The 23,258-nt window shown below is 37.1% G+C and overlaps 1 protein-coding gene across 1 annotated transcript; it reads right to left on the bottom strand.

Moving 5' to 3' along the window:
* Positions 1-2,454: 2,454 nt before the first annotated feature.
* On the bottom strand, positions 2,455-12,275 carry dnajc24 (DnaJ (Hsp40) homolog, subfamily C, member 24). The gene is made up of 5 exons (XM_044125630.1): positions 11,981-12,275; positions 11,695-11,872; positions 6,685-6,814; positions 3,841-3,909; positions 2,455-2,685 (listed from the first exon to the last, which is right to left on the bottom strand). Exons 2-5 carry the CDS (start codon positions 11,794-11,796, stop codon positions 2,471-2,473), a joined length of 516 nt encoding a protein of 171 aa, XP_043981565.1. The 5' UTR covers positions 11,797-11,872; positions 11,981-12,275; the 3' UTR covers positions 2,455-2,470.
* Positions 12,276-23,258: the final 10,983 nt, after the last annotated feature.

Here is a 23,258-nt window from a genome sequence, read left to right as displayed (position 1 = left end):
AGTAGATAATCGTCTATGAATCAGTGCCTATTGGTGATAACATTCTAGGGAACCATAATTAGTGAACAACACCACACCTTAGTGCTCTCTTTCTATTAAATGACAATTTTCTCTGCCCTCTTCCTTACTTTTCAAGTAGAGTGTGACGAATGGGTGGATGGATGGATAAGAGGTGATCTTCACACAGAGCTCCTGTCAGCTGTAACCTTTGCAGGTTGTGATCAGGGAGAGCAAAGTCATTATCAGTCTTTATCCTTTGTGTGTCAGGAGCCCTGCTGAGAGGAGAATAGCTCTGCCATTTAGGTCATCGGTTCTGAACTTCTGGGTTATGACTGCTTAGCATTGACAGCTTCATTTTGTGGGCGCAAAACAACATGCTATCATCTTAGATTTCAGTTTGTAGTATGACAACAACAACAGCAATAGATATTTAATATATTTTGGTACTAACCTGCACTGTGATGAGAGAAAGCTGGTTAGTATACTAAAAGGTGTGAATTCCCTATTAAAGCATGCATGATTAAGCCCATAGCACCCACATCCAAATACCTGAGGGGAAACTTAGCAAGTCTTCTGCATCTCCACCTGACATATGAACCAGACAACCAAACTACAAGCACCTTCTCAGGTGTGAGGATAATGATCTACAGCCATCAGGGCTCACAGACTGCACTCAAAGTCCAGACTGAGGCAGAATGTTTTGTGTAGTTTACACCAGTAGTACTCAACAGCTGAGTGAGTGAAAATATGTTGGGGGGTTTTTTGCATCAAAAATATAGAATTAGAATTTTCAACTGACTTCAAAGATCTAAAAACAACCAAATATAATCAAGTATTTTATTCAAACTATAAATCAAGACGAAGAGGGCAATGCATTTTGATTGATAAAATCAAAATGCAAATAATACATTATTTGCATTTTAATACATTATTTGCATTTTGATATGCAAATAATGTATTATTTAACAATACATTATATAAATGTATTATTTACAATATACAAATAATACATCGTAAAACTACTCTGGATCCTGAATGTCAGTTTATAATAATTAATATTTCTGTGTACAGGGACACTAACAATAGCCAATGTTTATGGTTCAAATAAACATTGGCTAATTATCATTATAATGATCATTTCTCATTTCTCATTTCTTAGAATATCTTCAAAGTAAATATGACCCGGAAGAACTCATTATAGGGCCTACTGCACAAATTACTGGACTATTTAAAATTGCATCTAGAAAGAAAATTCAGCTGATATACAGAATGTAATATCCATATCCATATCTACTTCAAGATGACAATTAGATTTGAATATAAACCCAGATTATGACTTCTGAATTAAAATTTGCAATAATATCTCACATATGACAAAAAAATTCTAATCTTCAGCTCATTCAATATAAAATCCTTCACAACCCAAGCAGGTTTCATCCCATTATAACCATATCTTCATTAGGAGACACCACCAACATTATTCATGTTACAAATGCTAAACAACTACTTACCATCAGTCTGACACACTGGAAAAATGTATTCAAAAGAACACATTTCAATAGAATATAGCATTGTGTTATAGATTTTATATGATCCTCTCTTATATTGTAAATAACATAATTTATGTATTGTAAATAACCCCAGGTTAAGGCTGTTCATTTGTGGGTCTGCCTCATGTATCCTTCTTGTTTTTGCTCTGCCATTCTCTTCTTTTTCCTTTTGCCTCCATGAATCTTCCACTCTCATCCCATGTAGTTCCTGTATTCAATGTAACAAACTCCACCTAGAAATAATTTAACTATTAATTGATCAATCGTATGTTTATTGCCTCTCATAATTTATTGATTTATGAATATTCTCATTACTTGTTTAATTGCTCCACGATAGTCATTCATATCACCATTATTGCTCATACACACACACACACACAGTAATATTCATTCATTAAAACACAATATTTCCAGTTTTTTTCTTTGTTTTGTGTTCTTTTTTTATTCATGTAATGTACTGCAACACATATTTTTTACTTTAATGTAAAATAAAATAAATGAATAAAAAGTGATAATATCTTAAATGTGAAGGCAGACACAAGCTTATTTACAAACCTCTGTCAGTCTTTGGTTTATTTTGTGCGTCTGTCTGCTGAGTGTTAGGTTTTACTAAGTAGCATCATGGATGCTAACGGCAAGTCTGTACATGTAGCACGCGCCTCGGAGGGAGCAGCAGGTAGACTCCTATGGGGTTCCTAACTGCTGCTGAATGTCTGACTGCTCCTGATAACATAACTAAAACCCCTGGTAGAAGTTAACTACAACTGAAACCCTGACAGCAGTTGAAGATATTTCACCTTTGTGTTGACAGGTAGGAAAGGTGTATCCTCACACCAACAGAGTGCAAGTCGTACTAATAGACTCAGGAACAAAGTAACCATTTAATTAGGACTCATACTCTGCATTTAAAAAAATAACCTTTATTTTGACATATGCATCTTTTTATTTAGCGACCAAGTGACATAAATAGTGAGTGAGCAGGTATCACAGCAGACGAGCACGCCGCTCTGCGCTCCTCGGTGCATTTCCTGCTCATTAAGCTCCTGAAGCCTCCTCTGTGTCTCCTCCTCCACCTCCTCCTTTGAGACGCTGAATGTTCCTCCACAGCGGCAGCTGTAGCTGCATTCACACCCGTCTAAAACAACAACGTAAAAGATCAGTGATGACAACTGCTAACAACGGATTCACAAATGAAATTTAGCTGATTATAGATTAGAAAAACTGGACCAGGATATCAGAGGTCCTGAACAATTTATACAGTTCAGAACTGAACTGAAAATTAAGCAGTTACTACACATATAGTATTACATGATTTCGTGTAGTGCACCAATGGAACTTTGCACACAAATACACACAAACACCCACAACACTCTGCAAAATGCTAACTTTGAAATACTCAACTCATTAAATCACCCAAACCTGATAATTTGTCATGTTATCAAAATTAATCAACCGACCACTGTGTGCAGAACCTGAGCTCATACCTCAATGCTGTGTGATGCCTAATTTAAGAAGTGGATGTGAATCTTAGTAAGGTGGTGTGTTTCTCCACCCATCAGGTGAGACACTGGGGTTCATGGCAGAACCTCACAGTCTGCTCAGTCCTCTCTGATCCCCTCATTAACGAGGCCTAATGCTGCACTGGATCTCTGTAAACCTCAGATATGGTTGTGTGTAAGAATCATAGCAGATCAGCAGACTGCAACTATACCCCATCCAAAGCCCTTAAGTCTGCCTTCATCCCCATTCTGATCATCGCTTTGAACTTCAGAAAGTCAGATTTTCCTTTCTAGATCCCTAAATGATGAATGGTGTTGCTGCACTGTGATTGGATGATTCACTATTTGTGCTATTAAGCGATCAAACAGGTGTATCCAATAAAGTGGCTGATGAGTGTATTTCGCCATACCAGTACAAATAGAAGCAGTCGGCACATGCACAACCCAAAGCTTTCTTAAACCAAGGATCAGAAAAAAAATGATGATCTTTAAAAACATAGAAACAATCTCAGGGAAACAGAAAGTCAATTTAGCATATATCAGAAGGTTTTAGAATTTTTACACTTTTAAATGACAGAACTTTATGTTTCAATCATCATTTTTGGATGTAAAATTTTACACTTTTCTTAAATTATTTTTTTAAGAAAGTCTTTCCTGAACAGAGTTTATTTCACATTTACATGTGAATCAGCTCATAAAACTGTCTGGGAGAAATTCCACTGTTCAAGCAGAAACAGATGAAAAAACACGTCCGACCTGCTAGGGAAGGTTTCAACGTAACATGTCATTACCTGTCTCCCATGTCATGTCCTCCAGGTCAACGGTAGAATCTACTGTCCAGTTCTGTTTCAGTTCCTGTGCTGCAGAAAGATCACAGCATGACTTTAGTACTGAAACAGTAGTAGAGCTAACAGATACACACACATCATCACGCACACACACCAGGCATCAGCAGTTAGAAGAGACCAAACCATTTCATTGTTCTGTCTTCTCTCAGACAGAAAAATGAAAATGGCCAGTGTCAGTGGATGGGTGTTCCAACATCAAAGTGGTCCATACTGTATTACCAAGGCAACAAGCTAGAGGCTAAAGAAGCAGAAGGAAGGTTCAACAGAGGACGTGAGGTTAACATCTTTCCTGCAGCAGCAGTACTGGTAGAAATCCACATCACTTAGTCCTAGAGGCTAAAGGTCACATCTGGGCCAGGGTGACCAGGACCTAAGCAGACTTGACACAAATTGATTCTGAAAAGTAGCCGTGATTTATGCCAGTGGTACTTAATGAGCTCAATCTGAACCTCATCCCTTTTAAATTTGGTGTTTATTTACATGGAAGCCGGTGATTAACAGGTAGAACGGGTTTGGTCGTAGCAACAGTCTGACAAAGAAAAATGGGTTTCAGAAGGTGCCTTAGAAACCTTTTAAATGACTTTGAGTTGGAGAGCTTAATGCAGCGGTTTCTCCCCAGCATCACCTGCTGCTGCCAGCCAGCTGGGCTTTTCTACAGATCTCCTAAAGCTCAGTCAGGCTGGATGGGCTGTGACATGTTTAGTTTAGATGTTCAGCTGGATTTAAGTCTGACCAGTTTTGACTAGGCCACATTTAGACAACCTTTTTGTCATCTTAGCTGAGTGCTTCAGATCAATCATTATATAAGTGTGAGGTTCACTCTCAAGCTGCTTTCTTCTTACCCTCTATTCAGTCTCCCAGTTCCTGCAACAGAAAACCACTCCCTGAGCGGGTTTTTTGAAGCCTAGTGTGGTGCTGCCACACGAGGCTTCAGAGTGGCAGCACCATGCTACATGCTGCAGTTATGTAGTCCAGGTGATTTTTGTTCAGGTTTGAAGCTTGAAGTTCAGGTCAAATCGAAGGCTTTAGTTTTTCTAGTCTGTTTTTGCAAAATATAAGTCAATAAATAAACATTTCATGTCATGTAATCAACTCGGTTTACAACAAGTGAACTCAAATTAGGTTGGAGTAGCATCTGAAGGACGGTCAGTGTTCTACTCCCAAAGGGCAAGGAACATTTATGAATGTGACTTCTTTATTTTGTGAGAAATGTGTTAAAACTTGAAAAACTGTTTCACTTGATCATTGTGAAGTTTTGTGAGAAGAATATTCAGGGGAAAAAAAAATCTGTCATCAGTTTTAGAAAAAAGCTCTACCATAAATTGGTTAAATTTTAAATTCTCGATGCACTGCATTTGTATAACCAGAGAGGTGGCCAACATTAAAAGAGGGCTGTGATGTGGACAGACTGAAAATAAAAATGGACAGGTGAAGAGACAGGTGTTCACACATTTTTACAACAATTCACTGTTGAGAACAGAGTGATTATCAAGCTGAACCGTTAGATGGTGATAAATACTTTGAAGCACTAATAATTAATGCTAAATTTGGTGTAGGTCTTAATTAGTGTTGCACGAAGTAAAAAAAATGGCTGCTAATCTAGTGATAATTTGCACTAGAACCAATGATGAGGGGCAGCAGTAGGGAGATTATTAGCACTGTTGAGTCTCACCAGGAAAGTCCCTGGTTTGGGGGGCGGCAGAGTGGAGGGGGTTGGGAAGACTCTGGGGGTATTTTTTTACTGTTAAATATTAAGACTCAATTTTTTCAAACCCCTTAAATAAAAATATATGACCTATCATCCCAACAATAAAAATCTCGTAGGATTTTTGAACCAATGGTTAGCATTTTATTACATGAAATGAGTATTTGATCATCTACTAAAGGATTTTATATCTAAAAGGTCATAAAATAAAAGGTCAACCTGCATCAGTTTGAACTCGTTGAAAGAAAGAAGGAAAGGAAAATAGTTTGGTCACTGAGTGGATTGCAGTTGGAATGATCTCTTTTTAATCTGCAGGAAAGCATAGATTAAATTAAAACAGTAAAACAAGAGGACTAGAGAAGTGGACCAATAAAACCTGAGGTTGGAATTGTAGACCAGAGGAATATCAATAAGAACCTCAGTTTACGCCTTATTCTAGCAAATCTGGGGAAGGTCTGCTAGCTGAGATCAAACATCTGATCAAGACCTCAAGAAGACAGTTGAGAGCAGGAAGCACCATTCACTCATCTGATCAACAACATGCTGGAGGAATGCCCAAAGTCAGCTTTACCTAATAATAAATCACAAGTTTAACACTTCTTAATCACTGAATAAGACACATCCACATTTATTTCCTCAGTGTCTGCAGTTACAGTGGCTACAGGAAGCACTCAGACCCCTTTAAATGTTTCGCTCTTTGTTCATTGCAGCCATTTGCTAAAATCAAAAACGTTCTAATTATTTCACATGAATGTACCATGAGAAAATAAAAAGATCTCTTCTCTATATTATATTGGCTGATTTTGTAACCTTGCAATATTATTATTTTTTTTTATTTTCCAGCAACATGCCAACAAGCATAGAAAAAGACGACTGAGCTAAATATGAACCCACTGATCTGAAAAGACACCCACAATAGGAGCTGAAGCAGAGCAACGGTACAATATGGCAACACAGCCGAATATGAAAATATTAAATATTCAAAAGCAGCTGGCTATCTCTAATCAGAATGAGATGTGGCTGATGTGTCTCTAGAAAAAAGCTGAAGTAACAACTATATGAAATGAAATGGTCACCCTCACCTCGCCTCTGCAGGTCATATTCTCTTCTTGTGGTTTGGTCACCAAGAATCTTCCAGGCTGCATCAACTTCAAGAAATGTTCTCACACTAGGCTCTGCAGAGTTTTCACCTCCAAGACGGTCTGGATGGTACTACACACATGCACGCACACGCACACACACATTAGTATTTAAACCCTCAAAGATGCCACAGATTTCAGTAACTTTGGTGAGGGAATAAGAAAGAGTAGGTGGGATATGAACTCAGATAACATGTCAACAAAATATCAGAATTAGCAGAATCGCAGTTTTCTGGCTGATCGCTGATCACCAATCTTTAAAAGGTCTGACTGGCCAATTCCAATTTTGCCCAATACAATTTTTTTTGTTTGAAATGTTGCTAATAATAGCAAGGAAATTGCTGCGTTGGTAACAGTGGGGTAACTAATGTCAACTACAAATATCTCTCACAGCAGTGGTTCATTTTTAGACCTTTGCTGAGGCAAATAAGAGTGGTGGAAAAGATCGGCTTCACATGCAAGTATCAGCCAATCACCGATCTCCCAAAATTAAATAAATCGGCACCAATAAATTGGCTGGCCAATATATCAGTGCACCCCTAATCAAGATATGTCAAAATATCAACAAAAAGCTGGGAAGGAATAACAGATTCTGTTTGGTCTTGGTGTCACAACAACACCAGAGAAAACATGGAAAAACAAGTTCTGTGTGTTAGGTTGTCCTGAGTCAATAATAATAATAATAATAATAATAATAATAATAATAATAATAATAATAATAATAATAATAATAATAAGAAGATAATGACAGAGAATGATGGACTGATGCTAAAGAAATAGAACCAGATTCAAGGAGGAGTCCAATCAATCAAAGCTGGATCAACATTAATATTTAGAATCTTCCAGCAGACTTCCTTCGGTTTTGCCTGTAAAACAAAGGACCTTGTTGGAGCCAGCTTCTCCAACAAAGTCACAATTTGAATTTGAACCCAGAGAGACAAACCACTGAGACATCAGGGCCACAGAAACAGTGGTGGCTCAGCCACAGAGTGACCTGATCAGACAAAAGCCAAAGGTCAACAACTGTCAACAGGCAAAACAGCAACAGGGGCTAAAACCCGAGTTGGTTCTGAGTAACATACCAGACCCATCTGTAAATACTGGAGTCCTGTTCTAACTGAGGTATTTCTCCTGACACAATGACCTGCTGTACCACTTCCTGCGGTGAATCCTACCAAATGTTCCTTTTAGATTTTGGTCACGTACTTTAATATTACAAATTAATTTGAGAAAGTTTCGAGTTTAACTTTTGGGGTGAGACACAATAACAGCCATCTTGAAAAGCTTCATCTTTACTCAGAAAGTCCAAACATTCAGTCTGGATTTCCCTCAGCATTCCCTTTAAAACAGTTACATTTCATGTTTGATTGTGGCTTACTTCATTATTAAAATGTCAATGCAAAAACTAAAAAAGAAATTACAGGTGTTTAGTGGCAAGATTCAAAATAATGCTGGTCAAATTAATTTTTATACTGTGGATCTGAACATAAGTGTATTTTTTCAATATTTTCACCTCATTCCTATGAATGAAGTGTACAGATTAGACTCCCTGACAAATAAAAACTACCTCTAGATAATAATTTGGTAGGTTTTACAGATAAAAAAAAATAACATTTATTCGATAGCAATGATGTGATTAAATCATATAATATATATAATTAAGGAGACTTATGATTTGATGCAGTTAATGAGCCAGCATTTATGAGAAATTATTCATTATATCTAGAAGATGATTTTGTTTTGTTCTGTAAAGAATTGATACAGCTAGCTAGAAACCAGCAGGGAATGCTGGGTAAAGGAAGCACTCATTAGCCCCTCATTTCCAACAATGCAGTTAATTTTCTTGTCAGGATTCAAGACATGTGACAAAATACTGGCAGAACATTATTAGCTCACCTCTTCTTGAAGAAAGGGAAAAGATATTATTTCTGACAAAAATTTACCATTAATAGTAGAAAGTAGAAAGTAAGAACAAAAAATGGCTTCCGACTTTGACACTACAGAAATGAGTAGAAGGCATTAATGTAAAGTAGGAAGTCTGATGCAACTGCAATCACCATCAGAGGCAGCACCAGAAGTTTATCAGAAAACAGTGAATTAACAGCACCATAAATGAGGGAACACTGGACTATATTTTAACATACATGTCAAACATCATCTGTTCAATCCAGCATGTGAACACAGAGAAGATGGACCACCGGCTGACCAACCAACACACGGTAAGTCTGCAGGTGCTGATAGAGCCTCTGCTCTGGGTCAGTGTGCAGCCATAAATCAACCTCATTTCCTTCATTTTGGGAGAAAGGCTGAACTTACACATGAAACCGATCTGATCAACTGATCTCTACTTCTGCAAAACCCCCAAAAAAGGCCACTATTCTTTCATTCTGCTGTGAGAGAGGATGGCAGACCCTTCACATCTGCCCCTGCATGGTTAACAACAGTCATCACATTGTTGCCAACTTATTTTGTAGCTGTAATTAGTCACTTTATAGACAAAAAAAAGCAACCAAAATTGGAATCAACAAGTCATGATTTCTAAGAATCTGTGGTGGATGATTTGGCTAGAAAGTCTCTGCATCCTGCCCTGTAGCACAACCATCAGCTGACACAATGACCTGCTGTACCACTTCAGGTCACTGTGACCGGAAAACATCCTATGCAATGTTTTCTAAATGAAAACATTGCATAGGATCTATACTAAAAGTGCACTTTGGTTCAAAAGCCACAAATGACTTTCACTGAAAGCAATCAGATTTATAATCCACATGAAGTAGACCAAAAAGCCATTTTCCCTTTTTTTAAAACACATTGTAAGCATAAAAATAAAATAAAATAAAAAAATACAAATGTTCATTGCACAGGCCCAGAATATATAAAATATGATGGGGAAGGATGATAAAAGGAGAAAAAAATAAAATAAAAGTCTGGCCACACAAATATCACAAGAAGGACAAAAAAAAATCTCATCTTTATATTTATTTAAATAATTTTTAATTCTTTCTATATTTTGTCTGAGAGAAATTCTGCCCTTTATATATATATATTTATAATAAAAGAAAAATTCATTGAGGAAGTAATCGTCTCCATTTCAAACACGTATTTTCCCCTTTATAAATCACAGCTAGCCTTTATGGAGGATGACAAAATGAGGCATTGTGGAAAAAAAAGTTGGAGAAAGTCTCCTCTGCAGTTTGTCACAAACCAAGTAGCAACACCAACATGAGAAAAAATGTGCTTTGGTCAGTAGAAACTACAGGTGAACTTTCTGACTGACGTGCAAAACGCTTTATGTATGAGAAAACTAACAGTGTCCTGAACACACAATCACCATGGTGGTGGAAGCATCATGCTGTGGGAATGAGCAAGAATGCTGATCAGAATTGATAGGAATATAGATTAATGAAGCGAAAATTAAGACAATGCAGGAAGGGGCTGCAGAATGTTTGAGACTGGGGTGGAGGTTGTCCTCCACCCTGAGCATACAGCCAGAGATGCAGTGGAATGATTTAGAGCAGTGGTCCCCAAAGTGGGTCCTGGAGGGCCGGCATCCTGCATGTTTTAGTTCTCTCTCTGGTTTAACGCACCTGGATCAAATGATGGCTCATTAGAAGACCTAAGTAGAACATCAATATGCTGAAAAGGTTGTTTGTACTACCAGAGAGAGAACTAAAACGTGCAGGATGCCGACCCTCGAGGACCGACTTTGGGGACCCCTGATTTAGATCAAAGGATGGTTGTGTGTTAGAATGGCCCATTCAAAGTCCAGATCTTAATCCGGCTGAAAATCTATGGGAGGAAAATTGGTACTAACAAAAGATCTCCATGCAATCTGACCAAGCTTGAGCCATTTTCCAAACAACAACCAGCAGCTCTCTCTGCATAGACAGCTGGTCTTAAAAAGTACTGATCCACGATGGGCTGAAACATAGATGCCACACTTTTCAGATTTTTATCTATGAAAAATAAAAGTCTTTTAATCTTTAAGCATCTAACAATGGCAAATATCCAACAGCATTTGCATTTTGAAGGTCGTTAGGGCTGCAGGATACCAAGAAAAAAAAACTGTGAATTGCTAAAAGTTGCAATGATCATAAGAACTATGATTAAGCTAGATTTTCCAGATCCTTTTCTTTTCTTTTCTTACCATCAACCACCAATTATCCCAGCTACTATGTTAGCCACTAAAGATATGCAGCCAAGTATTCACAACTGCTGAGGGTGAATATTTGATATTTGATTTGAGTCATTTATTTATTTATTTATTTATTTTTGAGGGAGGGATCAGGAGGGTGTTCAGCAAGAAAACTGATTAAACTAACTGAAACCACATTTACCAAATGGTAAAAATTAAGTTGATTGATTAATCAGTTGATGTGCTGTGTCCTACTAAATATTGTAGCTAAGCAGTACTTTGTGACTGTGATATTACAGACACTAATATTGTTATGACTATGATTCGTCAAATTTGTGCACAACCAACCAAAGCAAAATATTTTTCTAAGTTGGCAAGTCTGAATCGGAGGAGTGTCTGTTTTGATTTCAGTCACAAGAGTTGGTTTTCATCTTCAATCATGATAAAGATCCGCTGAACATAATAGTTCGATGAAATCAATAATACTGGCTACTTTTGTGTCATTTCGTTATTCTAGAGAAAATCGTTGACAGGTTAGATAGGAGTTGTACTTTGTTTGGATGTTGAATGTTTGATTTTGTGGCTCAAACTCAGATTTGTAGTTAAGGGCTGATATAACTGCTGGACACAAAATAAAAACCGGGAAACCTGATTGACAAAACTTCAGCTTACTGCAGTGTGTGTCTGTAAGTCTGCTTTCAACTAGTAGACAAAATGTGCTCCCCAACGTTCATTATCTAAAGTGTCTTTTCTTCATCTTGTGCAAAAACATGGCTGGGAGAGAACCGTTAGTGAAGGATGTAAATCTGTTTCCTAACCTTCAGAGCCAGCTGCTGGTATCTGTGTCTGAGCTGTTGAAGGGAGTCCGACGGGCTGCCGCCCAGCACAGCATACAGGTCCTTCTGCTCCGGATCACACATGTCTCTGCAGACGCGCAAAACAACGCCTGAAGAGGGATTCACCCACTGAAAACCTCAGGTCATCTCCACCTTCCACCTGGATGAGACAACAGCAGAACCCGAGCACAGCCGCACGAAGCGGAGCAGCTCAGTAAAATGTCCCTATAACACCTCCGCCAGACTTTAAGTAACTAGATGGACTTACTGGGTGGAGGAGTCTGGATAGAGCAATGTTATCAACCCAGAACAGAAAATATACACTGTTGTTATAAAACAAGTTTTCAAGTATTAAACAGAGAAAGAACGGGCATATTGTCCGTCGATGTTTAAATCTCGTGAAAACGACGTCAAGCCTTATAGTTCCGCAATAAGGATTGGTATGGTAAAATGAATAGTTCCGGTCGAATTATGGCAAGCCTTTTTAACATAAATTCGGTTTTGTCTGACTATCCGTAATTACATTCCAGATGTCTAAATTTGCATTTTGACAAGACAAAACTACATTTTGACTATCCGGAATGGCAATTTAACATATCTGTACTTACATTCTGACTAGTAGGTCTAGTCGGAATGTATTATGCGTGTCGGCAGAAAGTAAATCAGAAATTATTTGCAAATTTCTTAAGGATCCTTCAATTATGCGATTATCGCGCTCTCCGCATATCCCATACTGAAAGCTCTTTCTATTGTGGCATTTTCTTACAATTTTGTCCAAAACTGCCAGCCCAATTGTTTGGACAGCTCAGTACAGCCAAAGAGGGGCTTACACGCAGTCTTTTTATTAAGATATCTAAAATTGTAATTCTGACTAGTCATAATGTAATTGAAGATATCTTGAATTATTATTCTTCCTAGTGAGAATGTAAATACAGATATCTTAAATTACCATTCCGGATAGTCAAAATGTAGTTTTGTATAGTCAAAATGCAATTTTAGATATCTAGAACGTAATTACGGATAGTCAAACGAAACCGAATTTATGTTAAATCGGCTTGCCATATTTTAAGCAATCAGTAATGTCATTCTGACTAATCAGAATGTCAATTTAAGATATCTTTAATGGAAAAGCCGAATAATTCAAGATACCTCTAATTCATTTACAGACATCTTAAAGGAATTTTGACTAGTCAAAATTACAATTCAAGATATCTTTAATTTGGTTTTCTCTAGTCATTATTTGCTTTTAAGATATCTATAACTTAGTTTTCACTAGTCAAAACTACATTTCTCCTATCCAAAAATACATTTAAGATATCTTGAATTATGGTGTAATTTGAGATATCTTTAATTAGAATTATGACTAGTCAAAACTAAAATCGAGATATCTTGAATTTACTTTATGACTAGTCGTAATTTGATTGTAGATATCTGAAATGTGTATTTCAGATAGTCAGTAATTCATTGTAGATATTGAATTGAAGTCTCCATACAGTCAATGGTAAATCTGACGTCATTTTGACTAGTCAGAATGTAATTAGAGATATCTCAAATAAGTATTTTGACTTGTCAAAATATAAGTAGAGATATCTTAAATCCCTAAAACATCTAGTCAAAACAATTTGAGATATCTGGAACTTAAGGGCGACACAACCGAATTTATGTTAAAACGGCTTGCCATACAGGCCTAATTTTGTTCTCATCAAGGACATGGGGGCGGGATCTTGCACGCTTGACGTCACAAAGCAAACGCAATTTTAGAAGCTGGGTGGATATGACGACAGTTACCAAGATAGTTCCATATCTTGATATGGAACTAACATTGGATTTTATTTTATTTTATTTTCAGCATTGCATATGCTGAAAATATGCAATGCTGAATATTTTCAGCATATGCAAAATATGCTTAATCTCTAGTTAAGAGTTTGAGTAAGGAGTCAATACTCACATAACGTTGAGTTATGGTGGAATAGATCCAAAATCAAATAAAAAGAATTACCTCCCTTATTTTGCTTGTTTTTTTTTCCACAGCATTTTGTTAAATCAAAAGACATAATAAAAATGCAACATTGACATAGAACTTGCAACATTAAATACAAACACATCAACAACTATTTACATTATGAGTTTGAATACATAGAATGATTATGTGAAACGTTCAACATTTAAACAGGAACAAACACAACAAGAAGCTATTTATATTACATTAAAGTTTGAATACATAGAATGATTATTTAAAACGTTCAACATTTAAACAGGAACAAACACAACAAGAAGATATTTATATTACATTAAAATTTGAATACATAAAATGATTATTTAAAACGTTCAACATTTAAACAGGAACAAACACAACAAGAAGCTATTTATATTGCATTAAAGTTTGAATACATAGAATGGTAATTTAAAACGTTCAACATTTAAAACAAGAACAAACACAACAAGAAGATATTTATATTACATTAAAATTTGAATACATAAAATGATTATTTAAAACGTTCAACATTTAAAACAGGAACAAACACAACAAAAAGATATTTATATTGCATTAAAGTTTGAATACATAAAATGATTATTTAAAACGTTCAACATTTAAAACAAGAACAAACACAAGGAGCTGAAACAGAAACACATTTATCTTTACATGAATTAAAGTACCGGTACCAATAATCTAACAACAACAAGGAGCTATTCACATCATTTTAAAAAGGTTGTACTTTGATGAGCTGGTGTTTCTTTTTCAAATATTTGTTCTTCTGGGTTCTATAAGTTGCTTCCTTTTCCAAAGCCTCTACAATTTCTATAGTCTCCATCTCATAGTCCTCAGCCTTGATTCTAAGGGATTTTTCTTTTTCCAGCATGAGGGTGAGTTCCTTGATGTCTTTCAGCAGAAATCTCTGTTTCTTGTCCTCTGCCTGAAGATTCTTGGTAAGGAGTTCAGTGTCAGTCGAGAGCGTCGCCGTCATCTTATAGGCTTTCTCTAAATCCTGGTAAAGTTTCTCACTTACCTTTTCAAACTCCAACTTACCTCTCTCTGCCTCTTCTCTCAGAGCCCTTTCTTTGTGCAGTTGTTTGTTTGTTTCCTGCCGAAGAAACTCTAAATCCTGGTAAAGTTTCTCACTTACCTTTTTAAACTCCAACTTACCTCTCTCTGCCTCTTCTCTCAGAGCCCTTTCTTTGTGCAGTTGTTTGTTTGTTTTCTGCCGAAGAAACTCTAGAGTTTTCAAGAGAGAAGCATTTTCAGTTTCTCCTTGGACCCTTAGTCTTTTCTCCTCTTGGAGCATATTTTCCAGCTGTTGGACTTCCAGTTTAAATTTGTCCAGATCATTCATAATGATCTTAGATGGATTCTTCTCGGATGTTTTCTGCATGTCCTCAAGCTTTTTAAGTAGTTGTTCTGCGATCTCCACAGCTTCCTCTTTGTCTGCCTCAATTTGGGCTCTAAGTTCTTCTTCTGTTTTTCGTTCTTGCTCCAATATTTCTAATAAATTCTCTGCCTGGACCCTTAGAGCTTTTTCGTTTTGGATGGTTTTCTCCATCTCTTGGAGTTCCAGTTGAATCTTGTCCTTATCAACAGAAGTGTTCTCAGTGGGACCCGCTTTGGACATCTTCTCCATGTCCTCAAGATTTTTAATCAGTTGCTCTGCGATTTCCACAGCTTCTTGTTTGTCCGCCTCAATTTCGGCTCTGCGTTCCCGTTCGGTTTTCAGCTCCTGCTCCATCATTTCGAAGAATGCCTCAGCACATTTAAATTGATCGAGATTTTCATTTTCAGCCTGAATCCTCAGGTTTCTCTCTCTCCGGAGCATTTCTTGAAGCTGGCAGACATCAAGATAAGGAATGTCCTCATCTGGAACTTTGATTTCTGTTGACTGTTCAGTGGAGACTCTCTTCAATCCTTCACCGAGGCTTGAGAATTGTGAGGGAATCTTGATGGCTGCACTTTTTGCTGAATCCCTTTTTGCACCAAGATGTTTTTCAGTCTTCAGCTTTTCCTGGAGCTTCTTCACCTCTTTCTGAGCCACAGCAACATCAATTTCATACTCAATTGTGAGCATCTCAATTTCCTGTCGGTGTTTCTTTTTCATGTCCTTTATTTCTTCTTGGAGCTCCTGTATTGTGGGGCAGCACGTTGTCTCATCTCTGCCCACCAGGCCTTGATTCATGGATTCATCTTTTTCTAGTTTCTCCTTAAGCTCTTGAATTTCCAGAAGCAAGTCCTGCTTCTCCTTCCTCTCTTCTGTGACAAGATCTTCATAGTAGCGTTCATTGTTGAATTTCTCCATCGTAATGGCTGCTACTTCTTGGTGCAGCTCCTTGATCTCCTGCTGTAAGATGTCAAAGAGCTCGTTGTTAAGATGATATACCATTGGTTTCGGCATTCTGGTGTATTCAAACAGGTTTTACTCAAAACAATGTTTTCCGCACAATCTGCTCAATCCGCACAGTGAAAAGTGGGTAAATTTCTATGGAGCTGTGTGTCTTTATAAGACACAATTCTTGTGTATGATGCATGAAAAGGCCTGTGATGTCATCATTGATATTACTATGGCGATAGTTCTTTTGTGGAGTTCTAAGCTTTCTTACCATCTTTTTGGCTGAATTTATTACAATACAAATATATGCTTTATTAATCGTAAAGGAAATTTGTACATACATATATATATACGTGAAGTTCTAAATTTGAACGAAGTAATAAAAATATTCTTCTGAACATATAAAAATAATCTCTCTTAATATTTATGACATTTACCATACCATACCATACCATACCATACCAGCTTTATTTATAAAGCACTTTAAAACAACCACAGTTGATACAAAGTGCTGTACAATCAAAAAACACAACAAAATAAAAATAATTTTAATTAAAAGTAGTTTAAAAACAAAGACATACACTTTAAACTGAATCTCACTTTAAACTAGATCTCACTGGTGTTGAAAGCCAAGTAAAATAGATGAGTTTTAAGACGAGCTTTAAAAGTGGACAGAGAAGGGGCCTCTCTGACCTGCAAAGGTAAGTCATTCCATAATTTGGGGCCCATAACAGAGAAAGCCCTGTCCCCTCTGAGCTTCCTTTTTGTTCTCGGTACCTCCAAGAGCAGCTGATTTGCTGACCTGAGAGACTGATGGGGTATGTGGGGATGAAGAAGCTCAGTGAGGTAAGCCGGGGCAAGATTATGCAATGATTTAAAAACAAACATAAGAATTTTAAAATGAATCCTAAAATATACAGGCAGCCAGTGAAGTGAGGCCAGGACAGGGGTCACATGGTCCCTTTTTCGAGTACCTGTCAACAAACGTGCAGCAGCATTTTGTACTAGCTGCAGACGTGAGAGCAGCGCCTGACTGACTCCCAGATAAAGTGCGTTACAGTAGTCCAATCGAGTTGAAATAAAAGCATGGATCATTTAGCAGATATTAATTATATAAATTTGGTTATTCTAAATTAACTTAAGAGGAAATGTTTTCCTTGGCCTAATGTTTAAAAAAATGACAATATAAATGTCATGTCTTCTTGTGTGGTGTATGTAAAATAATTCCTTTCAATGGAGTCTTCCACCAAATCACAAATCAAACTGGAAAGATTAGGTTCTGGCCTTCTTGAAGTACAGATGAAACCTCTCGTTTGTTCAGAAACCTCAAGCAGGTGTAGATTTGGTTGTCACCCTACTGCAGTGTGGTCACTTCTTCTTGGATGGCAGCAGCGCCACTTCCAACATCACTCTATATTTATTTTTGCAGCACCTTCGCACCTCCTCTGACAGGTGAGAAACAGCTGAGGATAGGTGTCAGTGTCTGGGGTTGCTAAATCTCAGTCAAACATGCATCAGTTTGTTTCTTGAGGCGGCTGCTGATTTGATGTAGTGCTCAGGAAGACAGAAACATCACACCAGGACGGTCCTCTCTCCACTCCTGTCCACTCTCAACATGTCAGAGTTTTTCACAACAGCTCTGAGTTCATCCACCTGCAGAGGGTCTCTGCTGTGCTGGGGTGCATCTGAGGTGGGCAGGAGTTGGAGTATAAGTAAAACTTTCTGGAAGAAACATCCTACTATGTCACTTAGACTAAGACTTTCCACATGAGGTAGCTTTCTCTCTAGAAGCACCAGCATTATACATGACAATATAGGTAGAAGTCGATGAGCACAAGAGCTCAGACTTTCACATAAAGATCAGACTGCAGTACACTGCTAACCTCCCCAAGTCTTATTATGATTATGGTTAAAAATCAAAAGTTTGGGCACATTTCTCATTGAATTCATTGAGAAAGTGTGTCCAAACTATTGGTCTGTACTGTAGTTTCTAACACTGCTATTCCTCCATGACTCTTTTCGCAGACAACACTCTTTTCCATACAATAAACCTGAAATTAATTCAAAACCAGTAAAGATGTTCATTAATAGAAGTATAGAAGTATTTAGAGTAACATTAAATAGGAAACAAGGGTAATATTCAAAGATTATCAAAACCCAAGCTGATACTGCAACTGTTCAGTGGGGATAAGATCAGGACTGCAGGATACTCCATCCTTTCCATTTCCAAAGTGTAGTGGTAGTCGACGAGTGTATGGGTTTGGCACTGGTTGCAGAATGTCATTTTGATTCTTCTGTGTTTTGAGATTGGCCCCAGCAGTGCAAAACCTTATTTTTCCAAAGAGGAAGATGCCATCAGTGTGGGTATAACTCACATACTCTGCTCTGCTTACTTATCAGAGTATTCAGAAAGGTCACAAATTTGCATTTACATCAAAGTGATCAAAAGGCCTTAGCTGGATAAAAAAAATATATTTTTAAGTATATTCCATGAGACAAAACACTCGAAGCGAAGAAAATATTTTGAAGGATTGACTTTTGCAATTTGACCAGTTTATCTCTCATTTAGTCCTACATTAGTCTTCAGCTCCTGGTCACAGCAAAAACAAAAGCCACAGAGAAACAACTTACATAGGCGTCCTTGTAGGTACCTTCTGTTCTACATGCATGTTTGAAAGATCCAAATTGTCCTTAGGCACAGCATGTTTTAGTACCGCTCAAAATTTCCTTAGAAATGATTTTGTCAATATTTTACTGCAATCTGAAACATCACAGTGTGCATTATCTGAGAAGGGGTCCAAACATTAGTTTTAAAAGGATTAACTTATAAGATGGCAAGCAGGTAGCGATCACAAGAAGACATTTTGCAGATATACAGATATATATGAGGCAAATCAGTTTTGGACACTGAAATAACCAAATATTTGGTTATTTCAGTCATTCAGCTGAAATAACCAAATAAAAGAATATGAAGATATAGTTTTCATACCATTTTACATTACAGTAACATAAAACATATATAACTGTGGCTGAATAATTGCACAGATGCTAAACACAGTAATATAAGAAAAATCTATAACCCCTCGATAATCACTATTTAGTGTGCACCGATTGCTGCTTCAAGGACATAATTGAAATGTTATTTCACTGTTTTTTGTTTTTTTCTTTTTGTCTTTTACAAAATATGCTCTTTTGTTCCTTTTGACAGGAGACAATGGATTCACTGTAGCTTTTTATGCATGTAGAAATTTTGACATTCTGTAATAAAAACCATCTTCATGGTGTTGATTTCTATTGGCAAACCTTTGAAACAACTGCCAGGAAAGAGCAGCACATGACCACCTGCAGGGACGTCTATGCTGAAAGTACAGATCACAAATGATCTGTTAATTGAAATGGGATCAGAGGAGATGAGGTGACATAATGACACATACGATCTGACTTCCTGTCTGTCACTTCATCACGGTTCTTAACAAGACCCCAGTGATAATGGGAGGGGGTTTGGGGCGTGCAGTGATGGACGTTGTGCTGTTAATTATTTCTTCATTTTGGGTGAATTAAGGCCAATTAGACAAGTGAACACTGTTCACTGTCAAAGAGACGGGCAATGTTCTTTTCATCCTACTGCAAGGTCTCATGCATTTCTGAGATGGATTTTGTCTTTGTGAAGATCCGTAAGACATTAGCTCAGAGCTGCTCAATAAAATAATATTTTACACTTACATATTTGAAGCGCATGAAACTTTGACAGAAGGACATTATACATATGTTTCCTTTACAAGGAATAAGATCTGTTAATGGCCAGGTTTCACTTTAAACTATAACCTTATTGATTTTATTTAATTAATTATTTCAGTTGGCGTGAACTGTGTTCATTAATGGACATTTCCAAAATGGTTTTTTAAACCATGTTCTTTAACTCTGAAGAAATTACCATCCTTAACCCACACTTAGACATCATCCTGGACATATTTTACACTCTACATCAGCATCCAAACAGCAAAGGTGTTTGAATGTAAATACGTTTGAGATAAACGAACTACAAAATCAAACCAAGTGAGACACATTAACAACCATAAGACTCTCGTTGCTCCATTCAGTCTTATTTGACTGCACCAGCTTCATAACAGACAGTTTTAGTAGCCTGGGAATCAACCTTACCATCTTTTTGTTTAGAAGTGGCGGAATAAGGTGTATATAAAAAAAAAAAAGAAAATCAAAATCCATCAGTTTGTGCTACCATCACTGCTTTGAGTTCAACTTGGGAATGTTTAATCTTGTCTGTGCTTTTTTTTTTTTTTTTTTTTTTTTTGCACCTTATAGCACAGAATTAAACTATAGCAAAGCATAGAACTAAGGAAGAAGAAGCAATAATTCTGGGAGAACAGGAGATATCAACAGTTATCAAGCATGACCTGGTAATCTTTACTCTTTGAATTTGTGTTTTCTGTTAAACCTCCAAAGCCACCCTTGTGTCCAGAGCTGCTGGTGACTCTTAGGCCTTCAAAGTACTTCTTGATAACTTTGGCTAAAAATGATAAAGTATCAACTATTATTTTTAAATCTAGATATCTGCCATTTACTCTTGACTTATGAATTAATGGAATGATAAATAAAGTATTATCTTATCTTATCTTGAGAGTTGAGTCCTCTTACTAGGCAATAAGTCATTGTTATAAGTATGACAGTGCAGTTGGTGTAATGATAGTAGGAATAAGAGACATATTACTGCTTTTAGCAGCTGCCTCACTGCTGCATTCTGTATAAATGGAAAGACTTTCACTGAACCTTTAGGAGACCCAGCTTCATTTGCATTGCAATAGCAAAGTCTACATGTTACAAATAAATACACCAGTTAAGATGCACCTCATTTTGGTGCTGTTCTGACTAATAAAAAAAGGCACTTTCAGACATATGTTTAATGTGTTTGTCAAATGAAAGGTTTGGTTTAAAATAACTGCAAGGTTCATGACTGTGGAGCTGTCAGGAATTAAAATCTGTACACAGATATGATTCAAACCATTAATTAAGCCCATTAATTATGAAGACAAGTATTATTAGATGGTTGGAGAAGGAAGAGCAAATGGGAAAACACCTAAAACTTCACCACCTCAAAACACTGGTTGCTCCTACAAGGAGTCCAATGACGTGTTATCTGACTTTTTTATTTTTTCCACAGTATGCTCTTGTGTGTTTTATGAACAGAAACAATGTAATTACTTTTGGAATAGCTTTTTGAGTTGAGGTTTTGGGTTTGAATGACATTATGGACTTTACTACTCATCCTCCTCTCCAAAATCATGGTGTTATATGACAATTAGTGCGAGTGGGAGGAGTGAATTTATTTAAGCTATATAATTGTCTTGTCTCAACAAGGTTCCTGAGAGAAAGAGAAGATGAGTACCGAGGTCTGCTACATTAATATGCATGATTAAAGATTTCTAGGACAGACATGTTATCTTCAGAAGGCTACATCTAATTTTAGAGGATGTGGCAGTGAAGGAGTTCTGGAGGCTGCAGGGCCACAGAGCCTTCCCTGGAGGAAGAGCAGGAGACCAAAAGAACCCTCAGATAGCCGTGTCTGAAGACTGGATGGGAGCGTTGTAAAGAGGTTGACACCCACAAAGGAACTCCAGAGATTGGTGAAGGAGTGGAGGTCTGGTGATGGCATTTGTCTGGCCCGTCATAAGCTGAATCCAAGGTAGTAGAGTTTTGTTGGTACTGGAAAATACTAATGATTCTTATTGCTGAAAGCAACACAGAATAAGTTGCAAGAATAAGGATGTGGGATTCGTTGCTGTCGGTGCTGCACTAACAATGGGGAGCATGGATGTGTATTGGGGAAGCCGATGCTGAAGCTGGAGATGCTGTTGGTGAAAACACAGCAGGTGACACTGGAATGTAAGGAGCTAAAAGAGTCACAAAATTCACAAATGCACGGATCAAGATTTACAAAATCACAGCACCAGATTCACAAATGTACAGGACGAGATACACACTTATTGCGCTACATTTGTGTGTGAATTTTGAGACTCCTCTAATGTCTCAATCCACAAATGGTTTTTGCTTTAGTGTTTTTTTTTAACAGGATTCAACAGAAACCAATCAGATAGCTTCCTTGTTTCAGCCAATCACCTCCATCTTGGGGTAGCCATGTCAAAGAACAGTTTAGACATCAGCCTGGCTTCTGTCAGCAACAGAGGAGCAGGAAGTGAAATATATTTCTTAACATTAGCTGCTTATCTCCAAAAGTCACACTTTTCATAAACAAAAAGTTATTTTTTTACTACAAGGCTAGAATAGAAGTGGAGGAGTAGGATGCAGCATGGATGGGGTGAAATCACGGGAAGCTTTGACGTTGCTTCTAATAAAGTCATTCTTCAAGACTTCATTGGAGAGTATCTCATTAAAAACTCATCAATTCTGAAATGATTCTAATGCTTGGGGTTACTATAAAACTTTTATTGTTGATTTAAATTCAATATTTGAATGGATTTTGATGCAGGAGGAACAATTAATGAAAGAATTAATAGCAAAGAGAGCCAACAATCTGTCCTTGACAGGATCTTCATGTCCAAATTTTATGCACAAACATTCATTTAGAAATACTCAAGAGAAGAATAATTAATCAGATTTTGGTTAGTATAAGATGTAACTACATGTACGGATAGTGTGTGTCGCCGTGTACATGTGTGTGTGTGTGTAGGCGTGTGCGGGGGTGTGTGTGTGTACTGTTTCACACTCATATGTAGAGCAGCTGGTCATTAGAAATGTGTGAACTGAAGAAACAACACAGATGATAATAACGGCACAAGCTGGCTCATTAAAGATCGAAAAGAACAACAGGCACAGACAATACACATATTGTTTCATCTACCTGTTTGTGATCATAAAGCTGGTGTTAAATTATAAAAGACAATTAAACGTGATAAACAAGCTGAATGATGTAAGCACCTACAAAATCTCTGTCAAAATCAGTGACCCTCACATCACATTCTTTTTCTGCAGATGATCGGACAGCACAGATAGACTGAAGGATACATGTAGCAAGTGGTGAACAGATGTTCATTAGAAAGGTGTTATCAAAAATAATAGTAATCAACTTCTTTGAACAATTACCACATTAAGAGCTTTTTAATTAACTGAATTAATTGTTACAGTTGACGGATTTTAAAACAAAAACAGGCTTTATTTTATCTATGAACATGGTGAACATAAAGGTGCATCTTT

Source organism: Gambusia affinis, linkage group LG08 (genome assembly GCF_019740435.1).
Source record: "Gambusia affinis linkage group LG08, SWU_Gaff_1.0, whole genome shotgun sequence".
NCBI classification, from domain to species: Eukaryota; Metazoa; Chordata; class Actinopteri; order Cyprinodontiformes; family Poeciliidae; genus Gambusia; species Gambusia affinis.
This window is presented reverse-complemented; position numbering and strand designations above follow the sequence as displayed.

What these genes read in the sequence shown, in the direction of transcription:
- dnajc24 (XM_044125630.1), bottom strand. Translation starts at nt 11,796, where the DNA reads ATGTGTGATCCGGAGCAGAAGGACCTGTATGCTGTGCTGGGCGGCAGC. An exon ending in ACCAGCAGCTGGCTCTGAAG is followed by an intron (nt 6,815 to 11,694) that starts GTTAGGAAACAG and finishes GCATGTGTGTAG; the next exon opens with TACCATCCAGACCGTCTTGG. An exon ending in ATATGACCTGCAGAGGCGAG is followed by an intron (nt 3,910 to 6,684) that starts GTGAGGGTGACC and finishes ATCTTTCTGCAG; the next exon opens with CACAGGAACTGAAACAGAAC.